This window comes from Cheilinus undulatus, linkage group 17 (assembly GCF_018320785.1).
Source record: "Cheilinus undulatus linkage group 17, ASM1832078v1, whole genome shotgun sequence".
In the NCBI taxonomy this organism is placed as follows: domain Eukaryota; kingdom Metazoa; phylum Chordata; class Actinopteri; order Labriformes; family Labridae; genus Cheilinus; species Cheilinus undulatus.
In genome coordinates, this window is record NC_054881.1 from 13,640,150 (window position 1) to 13,660,464 (window position 20,315).

The 20,315-nt window shown below is 38.9% G+C and overlaps 1 protein-coding gene across 2 annotated transcripts in view; it reads right to left on the reverse strand.

The window, feature by feature from the left end:
• The window catches only part of rgs3a (regulator of G protein signaling 3a), a 299,175-nt gene that overhangs the window by 209,942 nt on the left and 68,918 nt on the right, over positions 1–20,315 (reverse strand). For both annotated transcript variants that reach the window (XM_041810282.1, XM_041810284.1), the window contains one exon: positions 19,033–19,100. In XM_041810282.1, coding sequence (XP_041666216.1) covers positions 19,033–19,100 — 68 coding nt within the window. The remainder of the gene's footprint in view (positions 1–19,032; positions 19,101–20,315) is intronic.

Below are 20,315 nucleotides of genomic sequence, written 5' to 3' on the forward strand. Positions count from 1 at the left end.
TAAAAACCTCTCTGTTTCAGCCCTGCTCAGAATGAAGTGTTTCTGTGACTGTAGCTTTAAATGTTAATGAGCTGTCTGACTCCGCCCCTGACCACACCCCTCTCAGGAAATGGAAGTGGCTTAATGCTTAATCCTCTCAGCTGAGGATCAGTAGAAGAGGGTGGAACTTTCTTCCAAGTGGGAAGGGCCAACCAAACCTGGGGGCGGGGCTAACTCCTCACATGACATCATGAGGGGAAATCTGAGAATGGCTTGCTTCAGCACACATTTTCTGAAAGGTGGAGAGGGAGTTCTGATTCTTTGTGGGATTGTAGACAAGCCAGAATTGGGAAAGCCTGAAAAAGTGTATTTTGCATAATATGTGACCTTTAAATACTTTTCAAGGATCTGCAGGAATCCTGTGGACCAGAGATTCACCTTAAAGTTTCCACTAGGGCTACAAAATTTTGCCAAAATGAACATCACATTTACTCTTAGCTAGGGCTGCAACAACAAGTTGATCAAACCAAGGCTAATCAATTTTTAAAGGGGTTGGCAACAAATTTAAGTATTAATTTGCTGTGTCATCTGATTCTCACATCATTTGCCATAGCATGGAGCTTTCCACATCACACATAAACCAACAAACTTAATTTCACATAGCCTGTTATGTTGAGGGTAGTAATTTCTTGATAAACGAAAGTCATTCAGAGAACTGTTCATCAACAACCATCTTCTTTGACAGAGTTAAGACGCTGGCATCATAAAAATAGATCTTGCTCGTAAAACTCCAACAGATAAAACTATACCTACAGGCTGTCTGTCATTCAGAATCCTTCATACTTTCCCCACAATATGTCTTATATGTCCATCAAAATCCAAGCATTGCCGAGTAGAGATAATGTGTACACTGCAGGCACAGAGCAAGAGGAGCAATTGCTTGTGTGTCTGTGTGTGCATCAGTGAATAAAAACAACAGAAACAAGGACTGTCGGATGACAAGTTTTATGGACCTAAAGATAGCTTGGCTAAGCAATGAGTGATGAAGGTCTGTGAGGTATGATAACATCAATAACCTTTGAAGACTAAATGGAATAAAGATGTATAAAAACTGTCAGAGGGGTTAAACGTGTAGCTTTTCTGTGCTAAAATGTTTGCTAAAGAGTGTAGGGAGAGCACTCTCACTACACTGTGATAGTATTATTTTACTGTTATTCCATGGCATGTTACAGATATTTGATGTAGCAAAGCGTGTAAATAATAAGTCTGTCATTTAGTTTTTAATGAAAACTTTTCATGATTCCATATTATTTTCACAGCTGTGGGGATATATATCTTGTCTTTGAATAAAAGAATGGAAATAAACATCTGATTCAGCACTTACAATGCGTTATTAGCTATAACCGAGCTAATCAGTCCAGCAGCAGCCATTACCGTCATGCTGAAGCAAGTCAGAGGAAGAGTGAAAACATCTTTCCCTTCATGAAAAGCTTTCAGTGTTGTTGCTCTTTATTTCATAAACAAATGTGGTCCAGTTCTGATGAAACTAACACTATGCTATAGCTACATCTGAGCTAATAGCTGCACTAGCAGCAGCCATTGCTATTAACTTTCTTACATCTAAACCTCACCGTGGCTACTGCCTCATTCTACTCAAATGATGTTGAATTGTTTGATCGTTGTCAGGTTATACTCTCTATAGCACCGAGTGATGATATCCAGCACAGGAGTGGGCACACTAGCTGCAAAGAGGACTGAAGGTTTGTGGAAACAATCAGCTGATCAATAAATTATTACAATAATAATAGTTGCAGCCATGCATGCTGTGCACCTCATCTATTGCCAGGACCGGACTAGTACAAAAGGACCTTCCCTTGTATTTGAACCTTACCAGCTCTTAATGACCGCCAAACATGACCCAGCAACAGACCCAGATATACTCCCACTGTTCTACTCTTATGTTCATGCTCAAGTACAAGTATTTTAGAAGAGAATGTTAAAGACAAAAGAGTGTGTTTTTAAAAAGGTTTTCAATATTTTTAACGTCATTTGACAGCTTCTGTAAGTAACCAAGTAGGTTTAACAATCAAGCCAAGGACTCTCCTCAGTCTTCTGTGCTGTGCTTTGTTGACTTGTGCTTGGAGTACCTTATCTCCTGTTTGGGTTTTTAAAAATGCTTTTATGTTGAAAGAGAAAAAAGTCAGGCCTTTGGCATTCTCATCTAAGACTACTATTGTGACACTGTATAGTTTGCACCTATCAGGCGTATAGATTATAACTGATTATAAATGTGATTTATATGAATCACCTTTCTCATAGTTGCCATAGGCAGCTCTGGTACATATTTATAAAAAACACACTGATGCTTATGTTGACTGGGTTAAATTGCCCTGCTTTAAAGTATCAAACAAACAAAATACAAAAACTGAACTGTAACATGTATAAAAAAGGCCAACAGGCATGTTGGCAGCTCTTCAAGGATCACTTTGGCCTATAGTAGCCTTTGAGCTAACGTCAGCATAATGCGCTGACAAAGATAATGTGCTGATATCTGATAACATCAATAACTGTCTCAAGGTTGTATGCCTCAGCCAGCCTATTAGGGTTGCAATTTACATCCATCAGGGTTTTACCCCGAGTAATACAGCAACCTTGGTTAGAAAAGGAGACAGAAGACAGGTGATCAAATTGTTTACCAAAAGTGAAAAATGAAAAAGGTGGAGCAATCATTTTCAGGAGGAATAAAATACCACAGGACCATCCTCTCTCTGTGGGTTTCTCTGCAGAGCATGTGCTTGTTAGAAGACTCCCCTCATCAGAGCCGTGCAAAGAAACACTCAAGAAATCATCTTCTGATTTAAAGTGCTCTTGAGATATCACATTCACAAGGAAGAGATGAACTTGAGTCTTAACAGCCTTGACTTTTGGCCGACAAAATCAGATCTGTTCATCGTTGAGTCACAGTGGATACATGTGCAAAGTTTGAAGAAAATCCTTCAAAGCATTGTTGAGATAACAAGTATGGTACAAAGAGATGGACATACATATGTACTGTATAGGCTGGTTGCAGTCACATGATTCCGATGACAAGTGAATGCTCCATGCAGAGGCAGGAAGTGGGGGACAGCCATTAGGAATGAGTGGGAATGGAGAAAAGTACGAATTTCAGAGCTCTAAATGGACCCGTGCACTGCAACTATCATCAAAAATTTCTGCAAACATTGGGTACAATTCCTGCACTTTATACAAAAGTATGTTTTTCCAGTTTAACTGCTCTACATAAATTACTCAGTCCTTCAGACCTCCTAGCATCTAGCATCGCTAGACCAGGGGCTCTCAACCTTTTCAGCTCATGACCCCCAAAATAAAATTGCGAGAAACCGGGACCCCCACTGTACCTGAAGGTAGTTGAACATAGCCATGCAAAATCCAGAATAGTCATGTGCAGACAAGGCTGTCCATAAGGGGAATAAAGGGAAGAGCTTCCTGGGGGCTTTCTGGGGCCCAACAATGAAGTCAGCAAAATTATGGTCCATTGTCATATTAATCTGTGATAACCACATTTAATTTGTTTACCTGAATAACAGCCACTGTTATCAAAGCAAAAACTGTGGGTGTTTTTATTAACTTGTGCCATAATATATAATCACCTTAAAAACGTAAATTCCTTTTTTTGATTTCGAAAGGTGGTAAAATGGGTAAAAATTACAAAAAGATGGTGGAAAAGGTGGTGAAATGGGATTTTGAAAGTAGCAGAAATGGGTTAAAAGTTACAAAAAATTGATACCAGCGGCAAAAAAGGCATAAAAAGTGGTAAAAAGGGTTAACACTGTCAATATTGGCTTAAAAGTGGCCAGGAGTGGCATGGGGGGTAAACATGGGGAAATCAGATTAAAAAGTGGGAAATATTGGGTTAAACTGGCAAAAATGGGCATGACAAATAGCGAAGTGTGGTTAAATTGGTGCAAAATTAGGTGAAAAGGGGTTAATGGGTCAACAGAAGCAAAATTAGGTGGGAAAAGTGGTGGAAAAGTTTTAAAAGTGATGAAAATGTCTTAAAAGTGGACAAAATGCACAGAAAAGGCATTGAAATTTGATTGAGAAGTGGTAGTAATGGGAGTAATGTAGCAAAAATGTATTAAAAGGGGCAAAAATTGGCAAGAAAAAGTGGTGAAAACAGGTTAATATTTGGCAAATTTTGTGTAAAGTGGCAAAAAAAGGGTAAAAAGAAGCAAAAATGGGCTCAAATTGTGCAAAAAATATTCTTACTTTCTTAAAGGCATCTGCCCCCAGCATTGAGAACCACTGGTCTAGACAGATGAAGGGGTCAAGGGTCTTGAGGAGTCTTGTGCTGAGGTAAGAGTACCTCCCTGCCTCTGCCCCCCTGGCTATTACTGGTGCAGAAAAACTTCAGTTCTTCAGCAGCTGATGCAAGAACAGTCATATCACCACCATTTCTAGGATTCATAAAATGAATATCTATAAAATATTAGGCTGATTTAGTCAAGATCAAAGTAGTGGACTATCCAACAGACTATCATAGCCATTCAGTAAGCTTTTTCCATCTGACTAGGACAAATGTCCTTAAAAAGCCTCCTATTCACCCTTCTACAAACATACATCAATAGCAGCAAATCAGCCATACAAGGCCCAGCCATCTGGAGCAATATGGAGTTCAGGGTTTTGCTCAAGGACACAACATGTGGGCAGGAGTCGGAAGGGATTGAACCACCCTGAGATTAATGGGCCAATCACTCGCCCACCTGAGCCAAAAAAGTCTGTACAAAGTGATAAACACTGCAACTGCAGCTATAGGCATTCAATCTTCTGTCTGAGTTTTGTTCTGCTACTTCTTCAGCAGTAAACGTGCACGCAGCAGAACAGCAAGAAGAAACGATAAACACTCATTCATCCTCCGTCTCAGCAGAAAAACAGAACCACCATAAGGCCTGAGCCTTAAAATACTCACAAAGAAATACGTTCTGGCTATAAAATCAGCCGTTCTTCATTTATTCTGAGATGCCTGCCAGAAACTCTGTGCCCTTTTTTCAGCTAACCTCACCCTTCCTTCTCATCTTACCCATCAGACTCAAGTGTCAGACCCATTTTCACAGCAACGGTGTGGGAGCTAATGCTAGCTGACAAGCAGAGTGATGCGGGAGGACACATTGTCTGGGGCGTATCTTTAGTTAATATGCATTAACTCTGCTCACTGTCAACAAAATGAACATACAGTTAAGCAGGGTTTTTGCCAGTAAACATGAATGGTAAATGCTGACATGGCAACTGAGAAGGGGAACTCTTATGATACATTTAAATTCTCTTACACGTCACAAAGCTCTATCAGTGACAAGATCTATCTAGTGTTTATTGAATGGCTGTAAATACTGCCACAGGATCAGTGTCATATAAAATGTTTTTGTATATTGAAGAGACAGATGTTTTTACACTTTCCATCAAATATCTACAATGCATAACTGTTTCATAAAAGTAGGATTTTTTTTTCTTTGGTCTAAAAAAGTACTTTACAAAGGGCCGGACAAGAAATGCCAAGAGCTGAGATGACTTATTTTGTCCACAGGGGGCACCAAAGTCTCCACAAAACAAAAGCTCCTCTCAGGAGCTTTAAACACTCTAATGTCAGCAGAAAGAGGCTATTTACATTCACTTCTTAAGATGAAAATCAGCTTTAATCAACATGAAATTTGAGTTGTTAATTCAGGAAAACAGAGTAGTGCTTTTAATTTTCATGAGTGAAAGCAATATCATTTTTTCCCCTCTAGTTGATGCCTTTAATCAAGAATATCTGTTTGCTTGAACTCTGACAGGTAAATCAAACCTACAATGACAGATATCACCCCTATGCATTTTAATTATGCATCACATCCTTGGTTTTCTTCACTATACAGCTCTAATAAGATCTTTGACTGTACTAAACACTGTAACACACTTCATTTAGAGCAGGGGTCATCAACTACATTTGCACAAGAGCCAGATTTAGTCTTGACAGAGACTCTGGGGGCCAGACTTTCAAATAAACAAAAATGAAATAAAATATTTTGATCTAATTAACATATTACTGTATTAGTATTTGTATTTCCTTTCAAATCACAGGAACTTTTATGCAATACAGTGAGATCTATGCCTAGGCCCCTGAAAATACCAGAGAAGGGGCCCTGCCCAGTTGTAATTAAGCACCAATACTTAATCATATTTGATACTTTTTCTTACACCTTCTCACTGCTTAATTTGGCCATTTCTGCAACATTTTTTGCTAACCCATTTTTTTAACAGTTTTGCAACTTTTAAACCACTTTTTGTCCATTGTTCCACTCTTATCCCCTTTTCACTATTTTGACAGGCTATTGTTACATTTTTGCCACTTTTGACCAATTTTTTAGTATTTTTTTGCCCCTTTTTGCCTTTTTAATCCAGTTTTCCCATTCTTTTACCCATTTCACACAGCTTTTCTGCATGTTTATTCCTTTTGTGCCACTCTTACCCATTACTTTTCATCTAATTTGGCCACTTTTAACCCATTTTTGATTGGCATTTATTGACATTTTAACCTCTTTTCACCATTTCTCCTGCCCATTTTTGTCCCTTTGTGCCACTCCATAACCCATTTTGACACTTAGCCCCCATTTTTGCCGCTCTCTAACTTCTTTTCACCTTTGAATCTGGCCATTTTTACAACATTTCTGCCAGTCATAACCCTTTTTTTAATTACTAATAATGGCTGATAAGTGAATCTCTGTAAAAACAGAGCAGATGTTAGGTTATTCTAAAACTATTTCAATATTAATTGATTTTGTGGTGAATCTGACAGCTGCAGACATTCAAAGCCAACTCTTAAAATCACAACATCTTCTTTTCTAAATTCAATGATCTTCCAGTAGCCGGACAGGAAGCTTTAGGGGGGCCTGATATGGCCCTCAGGCTGCCAGTTGATGATCAGTGATTTACATGTGTGCCCGCACTAGTAAATAAACCTTGTGGATTGCTGGTTTGATTGGAAAGACTGCTCATTTAAAAACAAGTGACCAGCTAGTCTACTCTTACACTTGGGTTAAGAGCTTAGCTACTGTAGCGTTAGCAGGAAAGAGTGTGAATTCCACATGTCATATTTAGATGATACTATAGAGCCATACAGCTGCACAGAGATAAGGATAGTGGACTTGTCTGGATGCAGTAGAACTCATCAAGCAGAAACCCAGTTTAAACTTTTTCCCTCTGGGAGACCCCAAAAACAGACCGTGTCTTATATACTAGTGTGACATATTCTGGTTATTACAGCACCTATTAATAAAGATTATTATTGCAATGGCAGTTCAGTAAAATACTTAAAGGTATTGTACTTGGGTTTTCTTTGAGCGAAATAATGAAATTTTCTAAATATCACCCCGACTGAAAGCTGCAATTTCATTTCAAAATTTCTGTCCCTGTCTAGGACTAGTGTTTATCCAAAATGCCACCTTTTCTTGCCTAAATTATCTGGCAAAGTTCATCACAGGAACCCTTTTTTAGGAAGACTTGAAGGTAGCTTCAGGTCAGACAGAAGAAGCAAAAGAACTCGATTGGTGTGACATTTTTAAAGGATAATTCCTACTGAACATGGCAATTATGTAAACACAAAAGACCAATAATCAAAGAAAAGAAAAAGCTGGAAAAACATTGTAAAAGTGCAGCCAGTGGATAGTAAAAAACTTGAAATAGCCTTGTGGTGTTGAGAGAGACATTCCTCTATGGGTATCAAGTGTCATCTTCAGCAAATCTCTGTGTAAATCCCTGAAATTATTCACGTGCAAGGTTGTCATCAAACACAGAAAAATGTTTGAGGAGGTACAGAGTGGGCAGTTAATGACACCACAGAGCTCTTTGTGCAGTGGGGGCAACGGCCATGGAGTGAGAGGGAGAAAAAAGGGGAAAAAAGTGGAGGAGGAAGAGGAGGAGGCCACAACAGTGAGGGAGGAAATACTCAGCGGTCTGGAAGAGAGCAAAGACAAGGCCAACAGAACAGAAGAGAATGTCTAAAGGGTTTTCATTCTCTGTTAATTTAGTCAGTGGATGTACACCCCCCCCCCCCCCACCCCCACCCCACACAACTCTCCTGAGACTGGCCCATGAAACCACACAATCATCTGTTACTCTGATTCACCCGGAGAAGAGGAGGAAGACAGAGGAAGACAGAGGGGGAAGAGGAGCATTCCCAAATACAGATGTAAACTTCAACTTCCATATGACTTCAACAGCTCAGACTCTTGGCATGCTAAGTATGGTAGCAGCAATATAAGCTATGCCGCAGATACACAGAAAAACACACTTCGCTTGTGATAGAAGGGGGAAAATAGAAGAAAAGGCCCAGAGTCAAATGGCTTGACTATGTGAGATAAGAAACGTCTGTTTTTGTGTGAGCTGCACTGAGTGTAAAGAAAGGAGGAGTGTGTCAAAGGAGAAAGTAAAGTGAGATCCCCTCTGTCTAATCCAATCCAGTCAAGCTTCTTGGCGATATAGTGCCTCTGTATGAGCACTGTTTTGACAGAGCTCACATCCTGGAAGCAATGCGGATGTGCTTTACATTCATACTGATTCAATGAAGAGTCACTACAGGGATCCAAGCTGTAATTATCTATGCTTAAAGCTCCAGTGAAACTTTAGGTTGTGCTTATTTTGTTGCCCCCTTTCTACAAAAAAAGGGTGATTTCTCTGCTGATTTTGCCGTGTACAAAGTAGGTAGCAATATTAATTTCAGATTTCCCACTAAAAATCGCCCACTAAAAACTCTTCATTGGAGATTTGAACTAAACTAGTCTTGGAACAAAAATTAATGAAATTTGTGTTTGGTAGATTATTTCTTTGCTGTAACAATGCTCTTGGCAATAAATCTTATAACGTTGGAGAGATGGTTGTGCCCATGAAAAATCAGCCAAATATTCTCTGTCAATGGCAAACAGCTTATTCTGCTGTGGCCATTGGCTCTTGTTCTGAGCATGCTACAGCGATCAGTAGGTATTTAGTCCAAGAATCAGCACGTCACATTTGACTGATCTGGATAGGGCCAGTGCAATAGGGCAACTTCAAGCTGGTGTTCCACAAAACCAAGTTGCAGCACTATTTGGAGTTGGCCCGAGTACCATCTCCAAACTGAAGGCGAAGTTCTATGTAACAGGAATGTCAGAGACAGCCCACGATGGGTGCGTCTAGGGCTGGGCGGTTATGGCAAAAATCACAGTTAATTAACTTTTTACCTCGATTACAATCAATGAACGATTATTCCACCCCCAACCTCTGACTCGGTTTCTTCTGTAAATATTTGTAGAATCTTAAAACAAACAACTGAAAGGAACATGCACAGATTGACAATTTATTGTTATTTATTGAAACATTTGAAATCAAAACACAAATCAGCTGAAATGAAAATGTTTTTCACAAAAAGTCCAATCTTTCCAAGAAAAGGGGAAAAATCGAAATAATTGCCAAGGCAGGTTTATGTCGGTTAGAGGCTTTAAATGCCGGCTTCGATTAGTTTTCGATTAATTGCCCAGCTCTAGGTGCGTCCAAGGACAACAACACCCCAAAAAGACCGTTTCCTCACCCTGTGAGAACTTAGAAAGCGTAGACTGTTGTTTACAGATTTGCAGGACAATATGGCCAACAGCCAATCTCCAGTCTCATATGGCTGCCAGGAGGTCTGCCATGACTGCCCTTCACAGTAAGGCCCATTTGTGCTAGTGTCAGCAACACATGCACTGGAACCTAAAAATGTGGATGAACATTGTGTTCAGGGACAAGTCCAGATTCTGCCCATGAAAGTTGGATTGAGGGTAAAAGCGTGAAGAAGACACAGACAGCGCTATGCTGATTACTGCACCAATAGAGCAACATCTTGTGGTGGAGGCAGTTCGATGGTGTGGGGCGGCATCTCCCTCATGGAAAAACAAGGCTTGTCATCATCTGAGGCAATCTCAATGCAGAGAGATATCGAGATGAGATTCTACAACCAGTGGTAATCCCATATCTCCAAAGTCTGGGACTGAACTCTACCCTCCAAGACTATAACACTCACCCCCACGGAGCAGGGTTTATCAGAGACTACCTCCAGAACTTCGGAGTGAAGAGGATGGAATAGCCTACCAGCAGTCCTGACCTTAACCCCATTGAACACTTGTGGGATCAGCTTGGGCTTGCTGTTTGGGCCGGAGTGAACAACACAACCACGTTGGCTGACTTGCGACAAATGCTGGCTGAAGAATGGGATGCCATCCCACAGCAGTGTGTGACCAGGCTGGTGACCAGCATGAGGGGGAGGTGCCAGGCTGCTGTGGCTGTGTATGGTTCTTCCACACGCTACTGAGGCCCCTGCTTGTTAAACTGTTTCTTCAGACTTCAATCATCCAATCTAGCAAACACCAAACAAGAGTCAACCGCAGAACAAGCTGTTTGGCACTAGCAGAGAAGATTTGCCACATTTCCATGAGCACAACCTGAGCTCTTCTGCTCATCCCACTGGGCCTGTTTGAATTAATATTGTAAATAAACATTGCAAAGGACTGATTCAAACTCAAATAGGCTGAAGTCAGTATGGTTTTGGACTGAATTAACTGTGTAAAAAAATGCTGCTCAATTCTAACCATTTTCATTGTGTTTTTTTAACTCAGACTAGTCACCTACTCTAAATTCAACTTTAACAAAAAGGGAAATTTGTTGACAGGAACTTCTCTAGTAAGGGCACTTCCTTTCTTCAGGAAATATCACTTATTAAAAAAACATTTTGTCCTGTAATAACTGGGCTGTTATTCAACAATTTTTTTATTTCAACCCACAGACTTCTGTCTTGTGAAACACAACAGACAAGACATGATGTGAACCAAATGCGAAAGTTGTGCCACTTCTACTCTGCAGTTCATTACTGTTGCTCTTCATTCACACAGAACACCACAACGACCGCAGAAGAGCACTATCAACACTTTAAGTACACATAATGGATTATTTATTCTGCAGCTGAGTGTCTTCTAGTGAATGCTGAACATTGCAGGTTCTCTTGGGGGTTTTTGCCCTGCTTCTGCACCACCACAGGTTATCAAGCAACCTCTTAAAACACCGAAGTTTTTTTAATAAGAGGCCACTGAGCTTCACTAGAAGTAGAGGGTTCAGGGCTAAACTCAGAGAGTGAATGTGCAGTCTTTTTTGTATGTGGTGAGCATATTTGGAGCAGACCGGGGCATCTGTCATGTAACAGACGGTTGGGCCATGTGTGGTTGTGGTTTTCACTTTCTCAGTGCTTATGGTCTGTCAGTATGTTTTATTATGATAGCGCTTGAGCTGCACAGCACTCTGATGATTCGCTGTAAGGATCAATGGAGGATATATGTTTTGATTGAATGCTGCTTAATGCTCTGTGTTTCAAGTGCGTATGCACTGTCTTCATTTGTGTCCTTCAGTCTGGAGTTGTAAATATACCAGACTTAATTATTTTGGTATAATAGTGATGAGTATCATTTGATACTGATCTTTTCATACCACTGCAAAAATAAAGATCATGGGCATCCAGTATTGGATAATTTATTGTTTTAACCACCAAAAAACTGCACACATTAACAAAATGTTGGCAATGTTTTTGTGCAATTTAGATAGTGCTCTCCCTTACTCTGTCTCTCTCTCTGTGGCCTTCTAGGCCATCCAAACCTGCCTGGCCCGGTGTGAAATAGTAACTGCCCCCTCAACCAAACAACTGACTGGTCCACCCAATAATTTGCAGTGAGTTTTCACATCACTGTGGAGGAATTTTAGCCCACTCTTCTTTGCAGAATTGTTTTAATTCAGCCACATTAGCGGGTTTCCGGCACAAACGGCCTGTTTAAGGTCACAGCATCTCAATCAGGTTTAAGTCCTTACTTTGACTAGGCCTCTCCAAAACCTTCAGCCGTTCAGAGGTGGACTCTCTGGTCTGTTTTGGATCATTGTCCTGCTGCATAGTTTACATCAGCAGTTTCAAATGGTTATGAAACAGAATCAAATGAATACAAATGCTTTTTTTGCATTAAAAATCAAACCACGTCATTAAGAGGACTGATTGTTCTACATAATTGACTTCAGTCAATCTTGCCACAGGGTAGATGCCACATGAGGTTTTTCACAGCCTGCAGCAGAAACAAACTTTTTGATATATTTGCATGCCAAAGAATGATGAGTGAATCCACTTTTAGGCAATCAAATTAACAAAAGTTGAGATTGTAAAAAGACCTACTGCCACAGGTGTATAAAATCAAGCACATAACCAATGCAATCTCCATCTGCAAACATTTGTGATGCAAAATGTTTTTTTTCTGAAGAGATTCCACCTTTGCAACAAGACCGTTCATGAAATTTCTTCCCTCCTTGATACTCCACAGTGATAGTGATATCATTCTGAAAGTGGAGGCATTTAGGAACAACAGCAACAAAGCTAACTCCACATTAAAGTGCATGTATTTGAATACAAAGTCATTACTGTTGCCACTGGTGTAACGCTCAGGTGGTCAAATACTTTTGTCCATATAATGCACATTTAGAAGACAAGATCAGCTAAGAGACAGACTGTACAGCTTTGTCCAGCAGTATCAGATAAATAAACACAACATGTTCCTCAGAGGAGCTAATGCTAATGCCAAATTGCCAAGAAATATCTCTACATGGGCTGCTACACAGCCACTGCATTATCACCTTCACTGTGCATTTATCCTGAATATTTCCAGAGTTGACCTATATTTGAGAAAGGCAGAAACACTTTATGTACAAAACAAAACAATAAAACTAATATCTTCATAAATAAAGCAGAATGTTGTGAACAACTGTTGTTTCAAAACTTCATGTTCAAAGGTTGGCATATTTTTGTTGTACATGTGTTTAATCCAAAGTTGGTCCAACATTAACACCCCCTTCCTTCGACCATGTTTTTCCCCAAGTTCCTCAAGCTCTAAAGTATTTCCGTAACTTTGCTGACAAACAAATAAACGGCTAAGAGAACTCCCTCTAGGTGGAGATAACAAGTCCCTCGAGTTTGACTCAAGTTATGTAAGACAGAAACACCAATGAAGGGAGGGCACTATACATCTCCTCTAAATATAGTCACTGAGACTTGTAGATAACAGCCTGTAAAAGTGAATTTGCTGAAGCATAATCCATGGAGGTATCATGTGGTAAGAGGAGCCGGAGTAAATTTTCCATGAAAGTCACTCTGGAAATTTGCCAACTCAGAACCTGGCGGGATTAGAAAGTCATGGAGGAACAAATCTCTCCCCACAGCCATAGTGTGAGCAAAACACATGCAAAAAGATGCAACACTTGTAGCAAAATGGCAGCTACTATCTGTGGTGTGACTCTGCAGGGAGGGTCAAATGAGTCAGGGAGTAAAGCTGGAGGCAGTCGTCCTCTGCCAGCAGAAATGTGCCTATTTCTATACGTTTCTTTATCTTTATGACATTAACAACACTCTGCTAGTGGCATTGTGCATTTAAGCATGCATACAACTGCAGAAACCTTCTCCCTTTCATTAGAAAACAAGCTGATGTAAAGCATTTAAATTTTATCTTGTGTAGTCATAAAGGGCTGCCTTTGTTATAATTTTGTGGCATGAACATCTAACCCACACTGTCTTAAATCCACAAAGTATTTTTTTTTCCTCTTAAACACAGCAAAAAGAACACAAACTATCTAGTTTTTTTCACTGTAAAGGCTTGAAAACATCCCAAACTTCAGTCCAAAGAATGCACAGTTAAAGCAATTTCCAAATGCATCCTCCTCGTCATTTTAATTGTAGAGGAAGAAGAAAAGGCTTTAGAAATGTTTCAGAAAGCCTCCAATTGCTTTCCGGCCTTCAGGACCTTGTGCGGCTTTGCTTTGTTTCTGAATGACAGCTGAGCCCACAGTGGGACAGTGACATGATTGTAAGCCCCTCACTCTGTGAACTAAAGCTCAAAACCTTGGGCACAAATTGTTTAATAATAGATATTAAAGGTTGGCAAACACTCTCATTAAAACAAAGCCATATAGTTGTTGAAATGGCCATGGCTAAAGTCCTATCTGGCATGAAAAACCATGTTTCATTTATTCTGTCCTTTCAATTATGTGTTTTTAGCTCTCTCTTAACAAACCAAAGTTGTTTGAATAAATTATTTATCCCAGAAATAAAACAGAAACAATGGGTTATGTGTTTCCATAAAAGCTGAGTGATTGCTAGTGAAACAATGCACTTTTCACAGTGCTGACATTTGGTTTACTTTGGTGGTGGTGGGGGGGGGGGGCACAACAACAATGACATATGATTTTTTGCCTTTTTTTGCTATATCTTCCAACTCAACTATGATACAGTTGATCACTGAGGTTGTAACTTTTAGATTACTACAAATTTTTAAAGCTGCTATTTGTAGTATCAGTTTTAATTGTGGTACTGACTAACAGTAGGGCGATATCTTTCTGGCTGGATATGATTTCCTTTTCAAAAGACTATTTGAGGATAAAGCCGTGGCAAAGAAGTCTCAAAAAACCAAACACAAATTCAGTTAAGTTTACTAACACAAATGTTTGGCAAATTTAGATCAGACAGTCAGTATATAAATTATTTGTGTCAACCGAGTAAAAAACTAGATTAAAAACAAGCCTCGTAATAAAATAATCACAATTGATCGCATTATTACCAACACTATAGGAAGGATTGCATTAGTGGTAAATTTAACAATCTGAAAGAGTATGCTTATCAACAGGATAAATATTAAATGAAAAAAATGGAAAATATATAGATAAAGGCTGTAGAAGTAGTCCAGATGAACCTCAGCACCTCTAAGTATGCAAGAGGAGGAAAGGCTGAGGGCAGATTTTACACTTATGGATCAATTTCAGACGATGCTGAACCTTGGGATGGACGAAATAATACAAATTAAGAGCAAAGAACAATTTTTTCATGTTTTTCATCATATTTACAAGGCTACAGTAAATGGTTGTGTAATGATGCCAGAGTTCTATTAATCTGCATGCATTAATAATTCTGCTATTTTTTCTGTGATTAATTAACCCAGATTAATCTAATTTTTGGCAGCACTAACTAAAATGCAAAAATAGCCAGATAAGTTATTCATATAACTTGTAAATATTCATCCAGACATAACTGTAGGTTTACATTTCATACCTTAAAAAACAAGAAATATTATATGCACATGCAACATCCCTTTCAGTCATTTAATATAATTCTCCAATCTGCTGTGTGCATTCTTACAAGGATTGATCTGGCTCCATATATAACTAAATAAAAAAGCCTCTTACAAAAAATATCTTAGACCAAAAAGCTTGAATGCGGACAAATTTGAAATCAGCTTACTCTTTCTAAGCATTTATAAAACATGAAGGAAAAAATTTCTCAGGCTGTATTGAAGGTCCTCTTTGGGAAACATTTATCAGACAATACTTAACATTACAGCTATGAGAATGACCAAATACCTTTTACATTCTGTCAACTACAGCTGTTTAAAATTTTAAGCCTAAGGGCCAATCTTCATGGGAGGAGTCGTTGTTGTCACCTCCATTCCCAAACCTTAATCCTGATTTATTTGTTTTAATGTGTACCACTTGTTTTGCCTTTGGCTGTTTTTAGGTCATCTTTGGGAGGCATTATTGAGGCAATACGTAGTGTTACAACTATGAGAATAAACACATACTTTTCACATCTCTTCAGCTGCATTTGTTGAAAAATTTAGATCTGTGAGGCAAACTTTATGGACGATGGTTAAGTTTGTGTTTTAACTCGTGTCCCAAAAGCTTAACAATGCTCAGGAGATTCAAATGTTCTCTTGTTATTCACTTCAGTTGCATTGTAGATTATATTTGAGAAGCATTATTGAAACAACTGTCAGTGCTACAACTATAAAAATCAACAAGTACTTATCTCATTTTGTTAGCAACGTAAGTTGAAAACTTATGACCTTTGGGACAAACTTTTTGAGAGATAGTTAACCCCAATCAAGGATTTACATGGTAGATAAGATCAATTTGTTAACAACTTTGGCTGTATTATAGGCCATCTTTGGGGAGTAGCGCCAAGGTAACACTCAATATTACAACTATGGCAATTAAGAAATACTTTTCACATCTTGTCACCTAGATTAGTTGAAAATTTTAGAACTGTGGGGAAAACTTTTTGGGATTTAGTAAACTTTTAGTTACTGTGTTTGACCTGTTTTGCCTTTCTGTATAGTAGGTCATCTTTGAGAGGCATTATCTAAGTGATACACAGTGTTACAGGAATGACACCACACATTTTTAACACCTTGTAAACAACATTTGTTGAAAATTTTAGACCTGTGGGACAAACTCTATGGGAGATGGTGAGTTTTACGTTTGTGGAATAACTGGTTGCCTGAAACCATGACAGTGATTGGGGGTTTTACATGATAGATATGTTCTACTCCTTTTGCCTTCAGCTGCATTGCAGATTATGTTTGGGAAGCATTATCAAGGCAACTTTCAGTGTCAAAACTTAAAAAATGAACACCTATTTTTCCCACCTTGTCAGCTATACTTTTTTAAGTTTAGACCAGTGCAAAAAAACTTCATAGGACTAGTAAGTTCTAATTTTTGTGTCATAACTGGTGTTCTCAGACCTTAAGCCATATTGGGGATTTACATGGTATGATCCACTTGTTAACTTAAGCTGTATTGTAGGCCATCTTTGGGATGCATTATCAAGGCAGTCATAAGTATTAAAACATTGTAACTTTCCAAATACCTGTAAAATCTTGCTAGCTTTTTTGAAAAATTTAGATCTCAGGGACAAACTTTATGGGAGATGGTCATTTTTGTTTTTAGTTAAAGATGTCACTTGCTTCCCCAAACCTGATCTATTTCCATGTTAGAAGTTGTTTCACTTGTGCCTTTGGCTGTTTTGTTAGTCATTTTTGGACACATTATGTAAGTAATACTCAGTGTTACAGCAATGAAAATGGACACATACCTTTCACAGCTTGCTAGCTACATATGTCAAAATTTAGAAATGTGTGACAAAGTCTGTGGTGTAACTTATGGCTTGAAACCATAACAGTGGTCGGGGGTTTTACATGATAGATGTTTTCCATTTATTAATGACTTTTGCTGTATCATAGGCCATCTTTGGAAAATCATTATCAAGACAACACTCAGTACCACAACAACAAAAATTACCACATACTGTTCACTTCATATCAGATACAATTTTTTTTTTTTTTTTTTTTTTTTTTTGTAAATTTCAGTCTTCGGACAAACTTTAAAGGAGCTAGTAAATTTTAGTTCAAGTTGTCACTTACTTCCCCCATGGGTCTAGATGGTAAAATGTGTTTGACTTATTTTTCCTTTCTGTATAGTTGGCCATCTTTGGGAAGCATTATGTCAGCAATGCACAATAATGAAACTATGAAAGTAAACACCTACTTTTCACATTTTGTAAGGTACATTTGTTGGAATCTTTAGACTTTTGGTACAAACCTTATGGGAGATGGTAAGTTTTAAGTTTGTGGTGTAACTGGTGACCTGAAACCACAACAGTGATCAGGGGTTTTACGTGATATTTATATTCCACTTGTTTTGCCTTTGGCCGTATTGTAGAGGTTCTTTGGGAAGTTATATCAAGGCAACGTTTAGTGTTACAACTTTAAACGTTAACACCTATTTTTCCCATCTTATCAGTTTTTTTAATGAGTTTGAAGTTTGTGTTGTCTTTGCCACTCCCAAACCTTAAACCTGACTGGGATTTAGATGGTAGATATGATCCACTTGTCAATGACTTTTGCTGTATATTAGGCCGTCTTTGGGAAGCATTATCAAGGCAACACTTAGCATTACAACTATGAGAACTACCACATACTTTTGACATCTTGTAAGCTATATTTGTTGAGAATTTTAGACCTGTGGGACACACCTTATGGGAGCTAGTAAGTCTTTTGTTTGTGATGTCACTCCCATCCTAAATTTTAGCCCTTATTTAAATGTTGAACATGCTCCACTTGTTATTGCCATTATTATCTCTGCCAAGGAGGTTATGTGATCGACAGGGTTTGTTAGTATGTTAGTTAGATTGTTTGTTAGCAACATAACTCAAAAAGTTGTGGATGGATTTTGATGAAATTTTCAGGAAATGTCAGAAATGACATAAGGAAGAACTGATTAGATTTTGGGAGTGATCCGGATCACCGTCTGGATCCAGGAATTTTTTAAAGGATTCTTCACTATTGGGAGCTAGGGCAAATGACGGAGGTCTGCGCTCTCCGAGTGCTTTTGTAGTTGCTGCTGTTGTCAAGCAAATACAGACTTCAATAATGACTTCTTCCTAATCCCGGCTGCAAAGCGGGTAAAGGTTTCATCAGTCATGCTCCAGTGTCTCAGTAAACAGTTTAAGTGGCCCTCCTCATTCATTTTTAATTAATTCATGGCTACAGTCAACAAAGTGGAAATTAAAAAACCTACTGTAAAGACTACTCTGATAAGCTCTGTCTACACTTCTGACTATATGCTCTACTCTCCCTTTTTGCCTTTCTCATGACAAGTAATCATTCTGCTCCACATGTGACTCACACGCTAGCGAGCTTTATTCGACAAATGCTGTCTTTCAAGAAATGACATGTTGCTCCATTCACTGCTCAGAGCTCAAATGCATGATTCAATTAGTTACTATGGCTGCTGAGGATGTGTAACATGGAATCCATGCAGTAAATATCTTAGTGAGGGCATGTTTATGCATGATGAGTTTGTTGGCATTGGTGCAATATCACGGGTCAATAGCTTCATATGTATTAAACACAGGCCTATCCATTCATGGTGCAAAGGCATGCAAATGCAATGAATAAAAACATGCAGCTTTTATGAGAAAAAGTATGCACAGAGAAAAAGTCAGAAACTTTCAACAAATAGTTGCTGCTGTAGATCTGTCATACATTTATGTAATAAATCTTAGGCTAAGTTTACAAGCACTCAAAGAGAGCTGAAAAAGTCAAAGTTATGAGGATGTTTAAGCTTTACAGGCACAGAAGAAAGAAAAGAATAGGTTACACTTACTGTTAAGCATTGCATATTCTCAGGGCGATTGGTCTCGGGGGCAGCACCATGGTTTGACAGCACAGCCTCTGAAATGTAGACAAAGGAATCACGGGCTGAGACAGTGCCTTTGGAACACATTTCCCTCTCTGGCAATGAAAAACAGCCTTCTGGATGCACAAAAATAAAGTCCTCAAATAGTTCTGAGAGTCCATAAAAAGTGACTGGGAGAGATAACAACAAGCAATTATGGCAACAGTTGTCTGCAGCAGCCTTTCGCCGGGCTGGGATTCAAACTTCAGAGTGTGCATAAAAGGATATAAAAAAAGGAAAAAGAAACGGGGCAGCCGGGTTAAGGAAAATCCAGTAAGATGCGAGGATCCAACAAACTGGCCGGGAGAGGAGTGGAAGTGGGAACAAGTGAGAGGGAGAGAGAGAGGGAGGGAGAGAGGGAGGGAGGGGTGAAGAAGAGAAAAGGAACTCCTCTCTCACTCTATTATCCGTCCGTCACAGGGCTCCTGGGAAGTTGCTATGGTTACAGGGACTCACGCCTCAGTGTCCTTTTAACTATTGCTCATAAAGGCGCTATTCAGCTTTGGGCCACAATGCACATCTCCCTCTTTTTCCTTTCTACATTTCCTTCTGTTTACATCTTTTACTCAGCATATACATCTTTTCATCTTGTCTTTTTCTTAAACTTAACAAAAAAAAAGAAAGAAAAAAAAAAAACAAGCCCATCACCCCCCTCCACACTCCCACCTCCCTCCAAGCCCGACCTCATTCTTCTGTTTTTTTTTAATCCGTCTCTTCTCTACCTCCATCACCAAAGGAGAGAAATTATCCCACTCCCCGGACTGTGAAATGTTATTTTCCAAACTCTGCCAACCAAGTCCAAACTCATGCAACACAAGTCAAAGAGTTTAAGAGAAGAAGTGTCTCTCTATTTACCTCAAATCAAGTCTGAATAATCACATTACATTCAAACGCATACCCTGAAATGTCCATTTAAGTGGCTTTAAAGTAAGAAAATGCATATATTCACACTGCATTACAGTGCTTTTTATATTTTCTTGAAAATTCCTGAGTAACACCTCAGCAGCTATGTCACTTGAATACCAGATAGTGTTCAACCTAAGATGCAGTCTTTAACATCTTCTTACCATACAGGAAAAAGACAATTCCATGTAAAACTTCATGATAAAACAAGCATTTAAAGAAAGCCTGCCAAATATATCAGACAGTAAAGGCCTTGCTGAGATCAACAAAAACAACCTATGTTTTTGTAAGCTACTTAGTCCCCAAGC